Raw genomic sequence first — 18377 nt, 5'->3', positions numbered from 1 at the left:
TTGCAATGAGGACTGAGCAGAACAGAGAATGTCCAAGGTCAGAGGCTAAAGCTGAGCTCTGCCCATTTCATTCCTAGAATTAGAAATGCAAATGTCCTGAAGAATGGAATGTAAATGTCCAGAAACGTGCAAAGATTAGAAGGCATTTGGTTTAGATGAACTATTCGTGGGTTAAAACTCATGTACACAATGTTGGAGCTTCCATTACTTCGGCGAACTCTGTTGGATGTTCTCTGATTTGATGTTGTATATACAATACCATAGAATGATTACATTGCTAAAACCTTTGTTTAGGAAGGGGCTTACTCCAGGCTTGCTTTGTCTTTTGGATGTATAGATCACTACTGATCCACGCATACACAACCCACAGAGGTACACACTCATATAGATGCACACATTAATTTGCAGACTCACACACAAACCTTGTACAAACTCAAAGGTGGATATCTTTGGGCAATGCATGCAGACTCACAGAGGCACACATCCATGCATATATATATATATATATATATATATATATATATATATATATATATATATATATATACTCACACACAGATGCATATACAGTCTCACAGATGTATAACTCCAGATCCATGCATACACACACCCAGAGGTACACACTCATACAGATGCACACATTAATGTGCACACTCACACACACACCTTGTAAAGACTCACATATGGATATCTTCAGGCCATGCATGCACAGACTCACACATCCATAAATATATATACTCACACACAGATGCATATAAAATCTCACGGTTGTGTAATTCACCACTCATGCATATATCAGACCTTGCGATACGCAAACCCATAGAGAGGCATCCACATACGTAAGTACAAACCTACAGCCAATAAATACAAAGCATACACAACCCTCAACCACGCATGCACATAGACACGCACATGTATTTGCATACTCTGTGTCTTAAAACCTATATATGCATATGCAGACACACACAAGCACTAATCCAAGCCCAAAACACAGACAGATATGGAGAAGCTCACACATACATGCACTCCCACAGATAACTCCAGGGCCATCCATATTTGAACAAATACTTAGACATGTTCACCCAAGTGTGAACATGCATGCACACACTTATGCATGCACGCACACACACACACACACCCACACGCACACACACACACACACACACACTGCTACATACTCACAGCCAGATAATGCCACAACTGAGCACACATACTCTAACACACACCATGTGAGTATGTAAGTACTACCTTAGGATCAGAAGTGTAATTCTTGATTTTATGATTTTTTTAGGATGAGCCCGTGGCCGATTTGAGCCCCAATATCCAAGTGCAGTGACTCCCGTCAGTATATTTATTTGGTGGGGACCATGACCCAGTTTGTAGTGTGACTCATCAGCGTCTGTGTTCATGAACTCTAAGAGGTCACAAAAAGACATGGGCATGGACACACACAGACACAGCACTCACTTCAGCCACTCACCCTCATGGTTTTATAGTGATCCTCTTCCTTGACTTTAGACTCCTGAAAATATTCTTCCTCTTTCTTCAGAAGATACAGCCACTCTTGAAGTTTTACCTACAGAGATGAGAGTGCAAGAAATAAGTGTAGATACATGGAGTGCAGTCTTTTTTTATTATTAACACATTTTATTTACTTTGACGGTACATAGCGGACGGTACTCGAAGCATATATTTTGGATACAGCTTATATGAGATGGTGCCAATTATATTCAAACAACAACATTGCCTGTGAACATACAGGCCCAAAACCTAAACTTGGCACAGGTTACTGCATCTTTCACTATAAGTAAAATGTCCAGGTGTACATGTTTAGATGACAGAGCGTCTCATCTTACCTAAATATGATCAAGTGTGATTTGAATGCCTGGTTTAGGGAGGGTTTAATGGTGGCAGGGGAGGCAGGTCTATGCCGCGGTCTGTTGCCCAGCAAGACCATATTTTCATATGTTTTTGTGGACAACCATGCGCCTGGTACACCACGATTTCAGCCTCCATGCATCTGTCCATGGCCTTTCTCCACCCACCCATTGATGGCGGGGAGGTACCCTTACATGTTTGGGCAATGCCCCTGTTGGCAAATGTGAGGCCCAAAAATAGAAGATGTTGTTTATAGTGATTTCCTCCTATCCCATCAGTGCTGTGAAGTAAGAAAAGCTTGAGATCGAATGGAAAACACCAGGACAGGACCAGACCCAGCCAAGAAGATATTTCATGCCAAAATGGTTGCAGTGCCCCACAGCTCCAGACCGTGTGTTAAAACGTCCCCTCTGATTCTCTGCATCTCAGACATGTGGGGGACTGGATAGCGCCGATCCTCCAGAGGGTGGAGCGGGTGTAGTATGCTCGGTGGAGGTATTTAAATGGAATTATGCAGTATCGTGTGGCTATAGTGGCACCTCGGGACTAGCTAGAGCCTCAGTCCAGTCATCCTCTGTAAGATCAGGGATGTCTGCTTCCCACGCATCCCGGGTTTTGTGTACTGTGCTTTGGGTATGAGTAGTCAGTGTCTGGTAGATTTGCCGGATCTTATGCGTGCCAAGATCCCCCATTAGTAAACGTCTCTTTAGTGGGGTGAAATTTTGGTAGACCTCCCAGCAAGCAGATTAGGGGAGTCAGGGCATGTCTCAGCTGCATATATTTGTAAAACTGTGTCCAATGCAAGTGGTATTCTATTTGCAGTTGCTGAAAAGATTTGAGAGTGGGTCCCAGCAGAATGTCGCTCAGGGTAAAGATTCCAATGAGTTCCCATGCTCGGAAACCTGGAAGCTCGGCAACAGCCACAGTACGTTGACTGCATGCAGGTTCGTAGCGCAACACAGGCGTCGCCCCCTCCCCATAGGCAATTATTAAGGAGTACATTAACCTGGGCGAATCACGTGCGTGAATTGATATTATGTGCCCAAGATATCGTGGGACAAGGCAAGATGAAGAACCACAGATATTTGAAGCCCTTGGTTGCGTGGGATAACTGCGAAACTCAGGAGCCTCGCCCATGGGCTCTGCATACTAGAAATAACACTGGCTTTGCTGGATTAGCTCCAAGGCCGGAGGTCTCCCCAAACACCCAAAGTATCTGGAGAATCCGGGGGCGGGAATATCCAGGATCGCTTAAAAAGAATAATACGTCGTCTGCATATAGCGCAATTCTGTCAGACCGGTCCTGTGACCATTCATACCCACAAATTAATGGGTCCCGCCTCACCCATGTAGCTAAGGGCTCTGTGGCGAGCACAAATAGCAATGGATACAGGGGGCAACCCTGACTCGTACCCTGACGTTTTGGGAAGGGTGCTGACCGGAAACCTGCTACCCGCACAGAGGCCGAGAGCTCTGTGAGTAATAATTATATGTAGGACAAAAAGCGTGGACCAAAGTTGAGAGATCGAAGGAGCTGAAATAAATAAGTCCAACTTAGGGACTCAAACGCCTTATCTATATCAGTCAAAAGAATGGCCACAGGGCAGGCCAGCTCCGGGGCTTCGCAATGGCATTGTGAACCCGTCTAATATTGTGCTGGGCAGACCGGTGCGGCATGAAGCTGGCCTGGTCTGGGTGATCAGTTGGTGGATACACGTGCGGAGGCGGCAGCAAGGACCTTACCCAACAGTTTGGGTTCAAAATTTAGAAGGAAGATGGGGCGGTAAGAAGATGGTTCTTCTGGGGGTGGCCTGGTTTAAGGAACTCCACTATCTCGGCATGGCGCTAATCAGGAAGTAAGATGTGCTGCTCCAGAGCCTCATGGAGTGCATCCAACAGGTGTGACCAAGCTGCGCCATGTCTGGTCGTTGGAAGTCACTATGGAAGCCGTTGGGGCCAGGCGCGCGGCCGGCGTGCATGTTGGATAAAGCCGCATCGAGTTCCTCTGCGGTTATGGGGGCATCTAGCTGGTCGCGCAGGTGGTCTGGGAGCTTTTTGGGAGATATGTCTGTTAGAAAATCCCCTATCGTCACGCTCGATACGAGTTCCTTCTGCTCGTATTAGGAGGCATAGTAGGCCGTGAACGCTTGTACGACTGTGTTAGGGGTACTACAAAGAACTCCGTCCGTGTTTCGCAGTGCTGGCACCGAAGAGGGGCCATCGCCGCCTGACACTAATGATGAAGCATTTTAATTGATTTGTCACCCCATTGATAAATCCTATGTTTGGTCGCTAACCAGATCTCATGCGCCTCATTAGTGAGATGCTGATGGATTTGTTGTTGTACTTGGAAGAGGCTGCGTTGCGGTATTGGGCCTGAGGTCTCTGCAACTTCGGCTTCAAGCGTCCTCTTGCAATTTTCAAGGTCTACTATATGTGCGGGGTGCTTGCGTTTTTCCCCAGTGCGAAAGTCGATGTGCACCCCGTGGATAGTGGGTTTAAGAGCTTCCCACAGTATAACACTGGAGGGGGCAGTGCCACATTGAACGTTAGATAGTCTGTAATTGTCTGTTGGAAAACGTCTTGGTAACCAGGGTCACGGAGGTGCCAGGGTGATATGCGCCATCCAAAGGGGGGTTTGTTTGCCCAATGTGTAGTAGAACCGGGGGTGGTCGGAGAGGCCTCTCGGCAGGATAGAGACATGTGAGGCCCTATGTATGTGGCTGTGAGGTAAGAAGAAGTAGTCTATTCTGGATAAGGAGCAATGTACGGCTGAAAGGAACGTGAAGCCCAGTTCCGTGGGGTGATATGCCCGCCATGGTTCTGACCACCCCAGCGTGGCGGCAAGCTGGTGGAGTTTGGATTCTCCCGAATGGGGCCTATGTTCTGACTCACGACGGTGGTCCAAGGATGACATGGCATCATTCCAGTCGCCGCTAGTATTATTAGACCATCCGGGAGTTCTCCCCAGAGTCGTGTGTTTTTGTCAATGAAAGTGTTTCCTAAGGGGGGAGGGGCGTAAACACTGCCTATGGTTATTGTTTCGCTGTATAATGTACCTGTCGCTATGGTGTATTATTCCCCTGGATCTGACCAGAGTTTTGACAGAGTGAAGGGGATGCGGCAGTGTACGAGAATGGCAGTTCCGCGAGAGCCGCGTGTGAACCCTGAGTGATGTACTGTGTCATAACCAAACCGAGCAAGACATGGGGCTTTATTGCCTAGTAGATGGGTCTCTTGCAGTAGGAGTATATCCACTTCCCAGCGATTGGCTTGCTGAAGGACAGTGCTTCTCTTTATTTTATTGAGCATCCCTCTAACGTTCCACGTTAAAAGTTCAGACCCCCAGGCTGGGAATTACTTGTGTGCGAGGTCATCTGTCATCTAGAGAGGTTGCCAGCTCGGGTGAGCACGTGAAATTGTAGTGGGTTCCCTGTGCCTATGTGGGAAATGAAATAACTTTAGTCCAGGAAATCTCCCGCCACCCTCCCCATGCCCTACACCAATACCTCCACCAACAAGGAGTATCTGTCGCGGTTGGAGAGATCCCGAGGCCCTAACAGGGGTTCCCAGGGTACCTCTGCCAATAGTACCCAAAATTCCCACAAAACCTAAACATAATTGTTCAGGGGGTGTTAGTGGCTCCAGGCCCCCAAGCCATATTTGCTCTCTAGGTGAGCCATAGTCTTCGGGGTGATCAATATCCCCAGTCGAAGCCATGGGCAGAAGAGGCAGGAGGGGTCCCGCTGCATTCACGACTCGTCGCCCAGGCAGGATCTGTGACAGAGAACAGAAAGACACAGGAAGAGTGCAGGCACCAACCCCAGGCAAGGTATGTGACAGAGAACAGACACAAGAAGAGTGCAGGCACCAACCCCATGCAGGGTCTCTGACAGAGAACAGACACAGGAGAACTGCAGGCACCAACCCCAGGCAGGGTCTGTGACAGAGAACAGACACAGGAAGAATGCAGTCAGCAACTCCAGGCAGGGTCTGCAACAGAAAACAGACAACCAAAATGAGAGAGCGTGCATCAAACGTATACATGGTCTGTAACAGAGAATAGTCACAAGAGGGGAGCAGGTACTGGCCTCATACAGGGTCTGTGACTGAGAATAGACCTTTTGAGAGCATGTATCAGACTCCTACAGGATCTTCTACGGAGAACAGACAGTCACAGGAAGACGGCAGGTGCCAGCCTCACACAGGGTGTGTGACTGAGAACAGACAGTCACAGCAAGATGGCGGGTGTGCCAGCCTCACACAGGGTGTGTGACTGAGAACAGTCACAGCAAGACGGCGGGTGGCAACCTCACACAGGGTGTGTGACTGAGAACAGGCAGCAGGCACCATGCAGAGTAGAAGACAAGAAACAGGCAGTGAGAGAGAGTGAGAGTAGATGTCACGTGCTTTCGTGGTCTATGACAGGAGTCAGGCAGGTGCCTGCAGAGAGAGTCTGCAACGGAGCAGGTCCCAGCCCTTTACAAGGTCTGAAGCAAGAATCAGACACTAGCCTCTTACAGGGTCTGAGGCAGGAATGAGACTCCAGCCTCTTACGGGGTCTGAAGCAGGAATCAGACACCGGCCTCTTACAGGGTCTGACGCAGGAATCAGACACCAGCCTCTTACAGGGTCTGAGGCAGGAATCAGACACCGGCCTCTTACAGGGTCTGAAGCAATAATCAGACACCAGCCTCTTACAGGGTCTGAGGCAGGAATCAGACTCCAGCCTCTTACGGGGTCTGCAACAGAAAACAGGCAACACACTCATAAAGGGGTATGTGACAAGCAACCTGCCAGAAAAAGAGAGCAGACACCAGCCCTTTACAGGGTCCGTAAGAGGGAGCAGGCACCGACCTCATACAGGGCCGCAGCTGGGAACAGGCAGGATTAATGAGAGAGCAGGCAACATTCTGATGCAGGGTCTGCAAAAAGCACAGGCAGCCAGGAGAGCAGACACCGACCGCAAGCAGGGTGTATGGCAGAAAGGCAGAAGACAGATTGAGAGCGTAAACAGTAGGGTCAAAGGTTTTTGGTGCAGTGTCCATGTGACAAACTGCTTCCGTTTAACTATCCTGGAACGGAATACCGTCTTGTACAGGAGACCAGCACCACAAGTCCCCTAAGAAGTGCTTGACATCCGGTATGTCCCTTTGTCTCCAGCAGGGTACAAGGTTGAGGACCACCCAGAGAGGTCCTGCTTTTAACCCGAGTGGATCCCCCTCAAATGACCAGCCCATGACACTACTAAAGGCATGTGGTGGACGAGTAGAGTAGTGGGGTAGATGTCGCCTCAAACTCAGAGAGGGGAGCACCTACTGACATTACCTTCTGACTATGTGTAGTATGTCTTATCTGGGCTCCATCTGTATGTATGTACAGGAAGCATGTTTGGCACAGATGTGTATAGCGCTGTATTACCATGAGCAGGGCCTCCCGGTGCTGTCAGGCTCAGATACCTTCAGGGCCATAGGTTGCAGTGCTTGTGGACATGTGAGGTGAGGTTCCCATGTGCTGCAGCGGGGGCCTCGGCATGTGTGTAAAAGGCTTTCTGTTGTAGGGAGTATCGAAGTCTTGGCTGTAGTCAGTGCCTCCAGTCAACCTTCTCTTTTTCTTACTCCGGCCCCCTCACAGCTCCTCAAACTCCTGGCCTCCATTAGAAGGTTTCAAGGCCTTGTACCACTGTCTGTCTTGAATATCCATCTATCCTAAATGGAGGAGAGATAGTTTGTGGTTCACTCACAACTTCACAGGCCGCCTTCAAAGGTTTGGGGTGAACAATGAATCTGATTGGACAATTGGACTGAAGCCAATAATCCTACAACCGGATATAAACTGAACACAGCAGCGCATCCTGGGCGCCTCCCTTCTACAGGAGGCACTAGACCCCGGGACCGAAGAAGAAAGACTGTTGCTGAAAGACCCCGGAGGTGGACGGCCTGCAAGGAGAGGACTCATCCGGATCACCCAGAGCCCGGGGTCAGTGTTCAGAAACTTAAAGGAAAGAGGTCGGAGACTCCTAAACTGCTAAGACCAGGCCCTGTAATCACTGTCCAACATGACATGCATTCATGCATTCATGCATTCATCCTGCGAGGGATCCCAGATCAAGTGTGCCTTGAAGCTGTACCTCTAGCACACCTGACCTGTATTCGCTGCACTTCTGTGTGTCTGATGATCGTGTGAAGCTGGTGAGTCTTAAAAGGTGACCTGCACTGCTAGAGTCATGTGCGCTGATGCCAATGTGAGCCCATGTGACACCCTGCATTACTGCACCTCTGCGTCTGCACCTCTTCTGCTGTCTACCATGACCACGTTAGCCCATGTGCTACACCCTGCATTTCTGCACCTCTTCTGCTGTGCACGCTGACCATGAGACTGTGTGTGTTACACCCTGCATTACTGCACCTCTTTCGTCTGCACCTGGTATGCTTTGTCTTACGACCATGTATGCCCATGTGCTACACCCTGCATTACTGCATCTCCGGGTCTGCACCTCTTCTGCTGCTTACCATGACCATAACACCATGTGTGCTGCACCCTGCATTACTACACATCTTCTGCTGTGTACCATAACCATGTGACAGCGTGTGCCACACCCTGCATTACTGTACTTCTTCTGCTGTGTACCATGACCATGAGACCATGTGTGCTGCACCCTGCATTACTACACATCTTCTGCTGTGTACCATGGCCATGTGACAGCGTGTGTCACACCCTGCATTACTGCACCTCTTCTGCTGTGTACTATGACCATGAGAACGCGTGTGCCACACCCCGCATTACTGCACCTCGGCGTTTGCACCTGTTCTGCTGTGTACCATGACCATGTGACAGCATGTGCCACACCCTGCATTACTGTACATCTTCTGCTGTGTACCATGACCATGTGACAGCGTGTGCCACACCCTGCATTACTGCACCTCTTCGTCTGCACCTGTTCTGCTGTGTACCATGACCATGTGACAGTGTGTGCCACACCCTGCATTACTGCACCTCTTCGTCTGCACCTGTTCTGCTGTGTACCATGACCATGTGACAGCGTGTGCCACACCCTGCATTACTGCACCTCTTCGTCTGCACCTGTTCTGCTGTGCACCATGACCATGTGACAGCGTGTGCCACACCCTGCATTACTGCACCTCTTCGTCTGCACCTGTTCTGCTGTGTACCATGACCATGTGACAGCGTGTGCCGCACCCTGCATTACTGCACCTCGGCGTTTGCACCTGTTCTGCTGTGTACCATGACCATGTGACAGCGTGTGCCGCACCCTGCATTACTGCACCTCGGCGTTTGCACCTGTTCTGCTGTGTACCATGACCATGTGACAGCGTGTGCCACACCCTGCATTACTGCACCTCTTCGTCTGCACCTGTTCTGCTGTGTACCATGACCATATGACAGCGTGTGCCACACCCTGCATTACTGCACCACTTCTGCTGTGTACATTGACCATCTGACAGCGTGTGCCACACCCTGCATTACTGCACCTCTTCGTCTGCACCTGTTCTGCTGTGTACCATGACCATGAGACAGCGTGTGCCACACCCTGCATTACTGCACCGCTTCTGCTGTGTACCATGACCATGTGACAGCGTGTGCCACACCCTGCATTACTGCACCTCTTCGTCTGCACCGCTTCTGCTGTGTACCATGACCATGTGACAGCGTGTGCCACACCCTGAATTACTGCACCTCTTCGTCTGCACCTGTTCTGCTGTGTACCATGACCATGTGACAGCGTGTGCCACACCCTGCATTACTGCACCTCTTCGTCTGCACCTGTTCTGCTGTGTACCATGACCATGTGACAGCGTGTGCCACACCCTGCATTACTGCACCGCTTCTGCTGTGTACCATGACCATGTGACAGCGTGTGCCACACCCTGCATTACTGCACCTCTTCGTCTGCACCTGTTCTGCTGTGTACCATGACCATGTGACAGCGTGTGCTGCACCCAGCATTACTGCACCTCGGCGTTTGCACCTGTTCTGCTGTGTACCATGACCATGTGACAGCGTGTGCCACACCCTGCATTACTGCACCTCTTCGTCTGCACCTGTTCTGCTGTGTACCATGACCATGTGACAGCGTGTGCCACACCCTGCATTACTGCACCTCTTCGTCTGCACCTGTTCTGCTGTGTACCATGACCATGTGACAGCGTGTGCCGCACCCTGCATTACTGCACCTCTTCGTCTGCACCTGTTCTGCTGTGTACCATGACCATGTGACAGCGTGTGCCACACCCTGCATTACTGCACCGCTTCTGCTGTGTACCATGACCATGTGACTGTTTGTGCCACATCCTGCGTTACTGCACCGCTTCTGCTGTGTACAATAACCACATGAGCTCCTTATATAACCCTGCATTGCCACATCATGGGGCATATTTACAAGAAATGTTCGGAGCTAGGTCTTAAGCCAAAATTGCTAACGCCACGCTTCAACAGTTTCAAAACACAGGGATGTGCCGTATTTGCAAGAATGCGGCGCACTCCTGCATTTTCCCTAGTGATGGCACTAAATTTAAATGCCTAGCGCCACAAGGGTGCCTGCGTTGCAGGGAATGATTGTTCATTTGCGCATAAACAAGCACTAATGGCGATTTGTAATTTCTATGTGTGCTTAAGAATGCAGCACATATAGAAGTTGGAAAACGTCATTTTTTTAATGATTGTTTATGTGCAGGAAGGGACCCCTTTCTGCACATGAGCAATCACATATGGCGAATTGCGCACACATAGAAACAGCAAAAACTAAGAGAAATTAATCATTTCTCCTCGTTGCACCTGTTTAAGACCAGGTTTTCCCTGGTCTTATTTTTGGTGCTACTCCATATTTACACCACCCTTGTAAATAAGGGGCAGCCTCAAAAAGCACTGGGATTTTTGGTGGAACGCCCACAGCAACACCCATAGCCCCTCCATTTACTGCAGCGGACTGCTGCCATAAGGGTCATATTTACAAGGTGACGCTACTATCTTCATATTTAAGAGGGGGTGTGAGAACAAAGGGGAAGATTTACAAGGTCTGGTAAATCTCTGCAAATTGGCAGGGATGCGCCAGAACACTTGTGACCCGCAAAACCACCCGTGCGCCACCACTGATGCGCCGCATTTACAATGCGGCGCGCCGTGGCGCATGGATGGGCAGATGCATGTCACATACCCCGGCGGAAATGCGGCGCAGTGCTGGAGTCGCGTCACAAGGGCGACTCGGCTCCATCAAGGCTCGGGGGTGCCCTATGCCTAACATGCTGCATCAATCCTTAAGCCTGCTTCAAGCAGGCGCAGGGTTTTGATGCAGCATGGCCGTAAAAGTGACTCCGTGAATTCTTGTAGATTTCACTGCGTCACTGTTACGAGGCGTACCTGCGAGGGAACGCCCACCCTGCGCTGGAACGCCCACATGAAACCTGACGCAGGTTTCATGTGGCTCAGGGGATTACAACGTAACGCATCTCCCTAGATTCATCACGCTGTAAATACGGCGCAACATGGCGCATGATTGACGCCGCTGCTGCGTCACTGAAGTGACGCAACGGCGGCGTAAATGTGTCGCAAGGGACTTGTAAATCTGCCCCAAACTGAGCCAGGCAAAGTGTGTGTTTTTGTAGCACTAAAACAAGACACTGTGAAAGGTCAGAGCAGGGTCGTGCTGGAGTTGGCTGCCTGTGGTCTTCTGCAGAGGCGCAACTAGAGCCAAATTTCGGGGGAGGCTAATTTTTCCAGCAATAGGCAGAGTGGGGATGCAGGGGCTGTAAAAAGGGGTGAAAACAACAGAGCCTCATTTACAAGCAAATAGTCTTTTAAAGACCTGTGAAGTACTGGGTGCGGCTGTTTGTGTGGAAGCTGTCTCAGCCCGGGACAATGGGCGTTGCGCGCTCTTCTCTCTCCTAATCATCCCACGATGATGTTGCTACTGCACTGTGTAGGAGAGTAGGATCTGCTTCCTATGGTTACCCCGACTTTTTGCTGATGTTTCACTGTTTTTCGACTTTAGTCTGGCTGGGGCCCTATAATCCGGGACCCCAGCCTAGCTGCTTCCTCTCTAAAATTATTCCATATACTTTAGGTACACTCCAGATTGGATTCTGGGTTACCCATATGGGTCCCTGGTATAATATGTACCAAGGGCATAGGTACCCCAGAGGCCTACCAGGTGCTGAAACATGTATTGTGCCACCCCTGGAAAGCCATCCAAAATGACACCCCAAGACTGCTACTGCATGCACCCCTTACAGAGATGTAGGTTCACTATATCTTACCTATCACTGCTCATAGAAACCTATCTGTCACCGCTATGGCAGGCCTTATCAATCCTGAAGGCAGTGTGTTTGGTTATATGTGAGAGGGTGCCCATGCATGATCAGAGCACCCCTGCAGCGTTCGGAATCTATCCTCCGGGGTTTCTCAGTGGTGCAGCCTGACCATATACTCTTAAGTACATTATAACCAAACGGTAAATGCTAACTTCGGACTGGCTGCACGGATACATGTCGTGTTTGGTGTCAAACACCTTGGATTCATACCCCCACACCAGTAACTGGTGTAGGAGTATGATCCCATCCTTCTAGAGCGAGAGACATGACAGCACTGGTATACCCGGTAGAAACTTAATACAGCCCTAGCATCACAAAATGGATGCTGCAGCCACAGACACATGTCTGGCCTCCTACTGCTGACCGAAACTCTGGCAGGGGAGGCCCGGACAATAGATTTCCTGTCACAGAGAGGTGTGACCACCTCCCAGACAGGCTGATGTGTATTGGGGCTGGGTGGGAGCAATCCAAGAGTGCTTTGAAGTCCTGCACTGGGGGCACATTTGGTAGCCCTGTGCATAGCCCAGTTCAAACCACTTGCAAGGGCTACCAGCCCCTGCTCTGGTGTGAAACTGGACAAAGGAAATGGGTGTAGCCACCCCTCTTTCCAAAACCCCCCATAGGTGGGTCCCCAGAGTAAGTACAACCCCTTCCTTGGGTATAAAGAAGGATCCCCTGTAACCAGAACTTTAGATATTCCTGGACGAAACTCTGCAACTGAATCCTGGACCTTCGACGATCTGTTAAATGCCAGATGACTGAAGAATCTCACTTGGAGTAAAGGAGTTACTCCCCTGATTGGCAGGCACCAAAGAAGCATCTGTCCGGTCTGCATCTCCGAAGCTCCCACCAGACGCCAAAGACTTTGCAATGCCAGTGGTGGATTTCCAGAATTCGCAGAGGCTAACCCAAGACCCCAGCGAGGCTGAGACCCGTAGACCTCGTGGGTACCATGGAACCTGAATCCCTGGACATCGAGCATATTTGCTAGTGCACCAGCTTCTCGATGCTCCTTGAGGATGTGCATTGGGTTACTCGTAGCCCATACACTGAGCAGTGACCTCATCGAAGATTGTCAGCCTACCCACTCCGAGTGACCCGTGAGCTGCCATTTTGTGATTCTTCTCAATGCACCCTCGCGATCAATTGTCCGTCGACTTGTGGGTCCCTGAGAAAGTAACTCTGACTTTCCTTGGGCTTTCCTGGTTGCTCCAGACGTGCCCTCACTCCTCCTTGCTGGGGAAGTCCCTCGGACCTTACTGGTCTGCACCGAAGCATTTCTTCTATTTCTGCGTGGGTTGCTGTTGCCAAGGCTTATTGGGTCCAATCCGGATACCGACACCGCAGCACTCGACATCCTTTAAGGGCAGCTCGAATCTAGCTCCTGGTCATCGTCGACACCTCCTGGTTCTCATGGCTGAAGAGTCAAACTTCACCTTCTTTACCAGAAACACCCGACATCGGTGGGCATTCGACTTCCATGCTCCTGGTCACTGGCAAGTGACCCAGACTCTGTCCCCTCTGCTTTCAGGTCTTCTACATCTTCGATCCCGGCTTGGATCTCTTCGGACACTTCTCCTCGTCCCGCTGCAGCACTTTGCAGCAGTTAGCCATTGAAAACGACGACGCGACCCAACACCATTTGACACCTATGCACCCGGCTTCCCTGGGGGAGGTAACACGAGTACTCCGATGCTTCCGCGGGTGTGGGCCCTAGAACCCCTTAAGTCTAAAAGGGTTAGCTGCAATGCCTCTCCTAAGTGTCCTTTATCTTTAAAAATCTAACCACGACTTTCTCTATAGAAGCTAACGGGAGCTCGCGGCTGGGTTCTCACACTGCACACGGTCCCCTGTGTCACTACCTTGGGTGGTTCCTTGGGGTGGCAGCGATTCTAGAGGCTCTAGGCCTGTGTCTAGTTCAGTCGTGGTTCTTATACCACTATTTTAGTATATGGTTTGGTACGCCCCTACGGCTAACTGTATATTGTGATTATTTACTGTGCTATTTGACTTGTAACTTGTGTCCTTTGACTTCTAGCCTCATAAAGAGACTAGGGGGGGGGCTGTTTTAAGATAAATATATATTTTATATATATATACCTTGTGTGGATCTCTTTTCATTTGGTCATTTCAGAGATTATAGACTGGTAAAACAAGCTGTTTTACATTCCTTCAAGACTTAGCCTGAAGGCTGATCTCCATAGCTACTACGAGGATAGCTTTCAATAAAGGTTGTCTTTAACTTATCATCAATAAGGGTTGTTTGGACTGGTACAAGGTGCCCACTATAACTAGTGGACAGCATATACCAGGCCAACTTCTCACACACTGCAAAAAGAGAAGGGAAATCCTGAGAGAAAATGGCTCTCTTTAAAGGATTTCACTTCCCCTATAACGTGGCTCACCTGGCATGATGTCTCCACTTCTCAGTAATGAGCGATGTGCTTGCTCTCACTGCAGTCCAATTAAAAAAAAAGAAAACGGACTACCTTTGTGAGGCCCGAAAATACAACCCGATAGAGATCAGTTTCGAGGCCCCCTAAAAATAACTGCTGGTGCTCAGACCTGGACAGACCCGGCCCACTTAAAGCCCTGCTTGGTATTCCAAAACACCCACATACATATGACTTCTGATTATCTGCAGCTGCTTATGTGGTGCAAGGTGAAAACCTTAGGGCTCTGACAGACGCCCAGTGCGATCTTCTGCAGTTTCTTACATGGGTCACACTTTGAAACTCAATTACAATTAACAAACTTACCTAATGCGTATGGGCAGCCTTCTCTAGTGACCTGCGGAGACCCACAGGGTGATCTGTGATCCCTGAATGATCACAGATGTCCCTTCTCCAGGGACCCATGGAGGCCCACTGAGTGAACGGTGATCCCTGAATGATCACAGATGTCCCTTCTCCAGGGACCCGCGGAGACCCACAGGGTGAACGGTGATCCCTGAATGACCACGGATGTCCCTTGCCCTCTTCTAGGAGGCGCAACTAACCTGTGACCCCTAAAATGTGATTTAAATGCCGTGTATTCCTTTGTGGGAATCATTGTATGTCTTTGTTAGTGAACTCTGAACTCCCACTCACATACCTTGTGCTCTTGGACAACCATTTATGTGGGACCCGCAGGGTGCCTTTGATCCCTGAACACCCAGAGACACTGCATCTTCTATGAGCCTCCAGAAATGTATACACTTGTGAGTCCTGAACACCCACACACATACCTTGTGCTCTTCTGCAGCTTCCTGTATGGGTTACACTGAATGACTAGTCACCTCTGAACACTTGCACACATAGCTCCCGCTCTCAGGCTGCCTCCCTGATGGGGCTCACAGAGGGAATTTGTGATCCCTGAATTTCCAGACATACCCTGTGACCTTCACTTGTCGTTCCAGAACAGCCACACACACACCTTGTGCTCCTTAGCAGGTTCCTCAATGGGGCTCACACTGAGACTATGCAATCCATGAATATCCACAGACGTACCTTGTACTCCTCTGCAGCCTCCTCTACAGGACTTGTTAAGTGAGTTCTATGGTCCTTGGACTCCCGGCACACCAAACATATCATCCTCTGATCCTCTTCACAGAACAGCAGCTGTGCCTGGTTATGTTTCTCACACAAATTCTCCTCTGGGGGCTTCACTGGTGGCAGATGAAGCTGTTTTGAAATTTCCACCATGTTCCCCAGTTTCCTGTTGGGTCGAAGGTTTCTCCTAGAAGATGTTGCCCTGCACTCAGGACAGGGGAAGTTTCCATCTCTTCCCTCCCAGCTCTGAGTGATGCAGGAGCGGCAGAAGTTGTGTCCACAATCAATAGTCACCGGATCAGTAAAATATTCCAAACAGATGGAACAAGTGGCCTCTTCCTGGAGCTTGCCGAGCTGAGCTGCTGTCGCCATGATTCAGAAATGCAGGAAGTGAATTTAAATTTCATTTCTCTCTCTGTGTGAAGTGGGTGTGTCTGTCCGTCTGCCCCTCTCTGTGTGCGCTGAGACTTCCGGGTTCATGTTACAGTCAGAGCAGGGAACTGACTCTTCTGCTCGTGTGATTTACCTCTGGGGTTGACACCATTTACGCGTCATGTGGTTATATTTCGAGGATCTGTAAGTGCAGAACTGGAGCTTGTAGATGGCTTTCTGTAAAATCATCTGTGTTATTTTTTACAGGCCAATTCTGCAAGTTCGCTTTTTAAAATCTTTTAGGAATCTCATAAACATTTCTAAAATACTTTCTAAAGTGATTTCTTCCTGTATTTGTTTTTTAATTTTTGTTTGAAAGGCTGAAAAAGACCAACTTTTGCTCGTTTATCAATGTTTTTACTGGCCTTACATAGCATTGCTGGTCAGGCCGGTAACTAGTAGTTTGTGTGTGTGGGAAGAATATATTGCTGCCTCTGATTGTCTGTTCTGTATGTAAAGGACGCTTACACTGCTGATGCCCTGATCTACCTATTCTGTGAGTGAGTGAAGTTTGCTCTGCTGATGACATGATCTACCTATTCTGTGAGTGAGGGAAGTTTGCACTGCTGATGCCCTGATGGGAAGTTTGCACTGCTGATGCCCTGATGTACCCAGGGCCGGACTGGCCGTAGCGGGCACCGGGCAATCCCCCGGTGCGCCGCACGGGTGGGGGCCGTTTTTTTGCTCCTGGGGGCCGTTTTTGTTACAGGGCCGATTTTTTCAGCTATGTAACAAAATCGGCCGAAAACCGGCCCTGGCAAAGAGCTCGGCGGCACCCCCCTCCCTCCTGGGCGGGGGGAGGGGGGCCGGCCGAGCACTTTGCCAGGGCCGGTTGTGGTTCCCAGTCCGGCCCTGAATGTCACCCTCCAAAAGAGTATCCATTTTCCATTCACTTTAGTGGGATCAGTGGGGGGGGGGAGGGGGGACGGCCGAGCACTTTGCCAGGGCCAGTTGTGGTTCCCAGTCCGGCCCTGGATGTACCTATTCTGTGAGTGAGGGAAGTTTGCCTGCTGATGCCCTGATCTACCTTTTCTGTGAGTGAGCGAAGCTTGCACTGCTAATGCACTGATCTACCCATTCTGTGAGTGAGGGAAGCTTGCGATGCTGCTACCATGATATGCCTGTTCGCTGCTACCATGATATGCCTGTTCTGTTAGAGCCGTGGTTCCCAAACTGTGCGCCGCGGCACCCCAGTGTGCCGTAAGTAGTTGCCAGGGGCACCGCGGCACGATGTGGAAAATTGCAGCCGCAGCGCTAGAAATGCCACCTGCATAGTCTTAGGACATGTTCCTTAAATACCGCAACAAGGCAAACGTAGCCCACTTTTTCGTTGCTTCTCAGTAGATTAGTGTTAATTTACTTTAAGAAACGTTTTCTCAGTTTTTGATAATGAATTACATATATACTATGTAGTTTCACTCTTACGCTATCATTACTATTTCAAATGCGCAGTATAATACGTATTTAATCTTTGTATCGATTGTGTATTTTGCAACCAAGTTTCCCTTTTAGTTTCCCCTTCTCCCCCCCTCGAAGGGCACGGTTATTATCTAAATGTCTTTGTTTCAACAGTTCTCACTATCAAACTAGCCTCCAAGGCCACCAGATGACCGAATTTCCTTGTCGCACCTAGCCAATCATCCCCTTTGTTGTTATGCCTACTCCTGCTCTACACTGCTCTACACCCCTTTCCCTTTCTGTAACAGCCCTAGACAAGCCATGCCGACTATCTTTGATTTTTACTGTTTGTGAGTCCTGTAAACGAGGCAACCTTTTGAGAGGCTTTCTAAGGATGGTACTGTATATCCACAGAACTTTGTCACACTTTTCATGCTTTGATGTTTTATTAACAGTCTATCTTTTTTGTGGTTGCTTTCTGAGCACTGCTTACTCTCAAGGCCTTTACCTATTTGCCATTTAGCCCTGCAGAAAGTGGATCATCCCTGAAGCTTATCCTATGAACAATTTAACGTTATCATACATTTCTGCCAAAGGTACAGTCTTCCCTACAGCTGGCAAATCATTGGCAATGGAGATAGCATAATCTTTCAGGTTCTGCCTGCTAGAAGAGGTAGGGCCAGGTCCCACGTCTCAAGAGTGAATCAAGAATATTGGAGGAGACCAGTATGATTAGATGCCAACCAAGAGCTGAGATGGATGATGCACAAGAAGGCATTTAGGAGAGTGACGTTATGCAATGGGGAGTCCG

At 49.4% G+C, this 18377-nt stretch overlaps 1 protein-coding gene across 2 annotated transcripts in view; it reads right to left on the bottom strand.

Moving 5' to 3' along the window:
- Window positions 1-16154, bottom strand: part of LOC146808823 (E3 ubiquitin-protein ligase TRIM39-like) — a 132883-nt gene extending 116729 nt beyond the window's left edge. For both annotated transcript variants that reach the window (XR_014966265.1, XM_085615646.1), the window contains exons 1-2: window positions 15695-16154; window positions 1481-1576 (exon numbers count right to left, since the gene is read on the bottom strand). Coding sequence is in view for 1 of the 2 variants with exons in the window: in XM_085615646.1 (XP_085471772.1) it covers window positions 1481-1576; window positions 15695-16108 (510 nt within the window). In the remaining variant the exon portion in view is untranslated. The remainder of the gene's footprint in view (window positions 1-1480; window positions 1577-15694) is intronic.
- Between the last annotated feature and the right edge of the window lie 2223 nt (window positions 16155-18377).

The sequence above is a fragment of the Triturus cristatus genome, chromosome 7 (assembly GCF_964204655.1).
Source record: "Triturus cristatus chromosome 7, aTriCri1.1, whole genome shotgun sequence".
Classification (NCBI taxonomy): Eukaryota; Metazoa; Chordata; class Amphibia; order Caudata; family Salamandridae; genus Triturus; species Triturus cristatus.
This window is presented reverse-complemented; position numbering and strand designations above follow the sequence as displayed.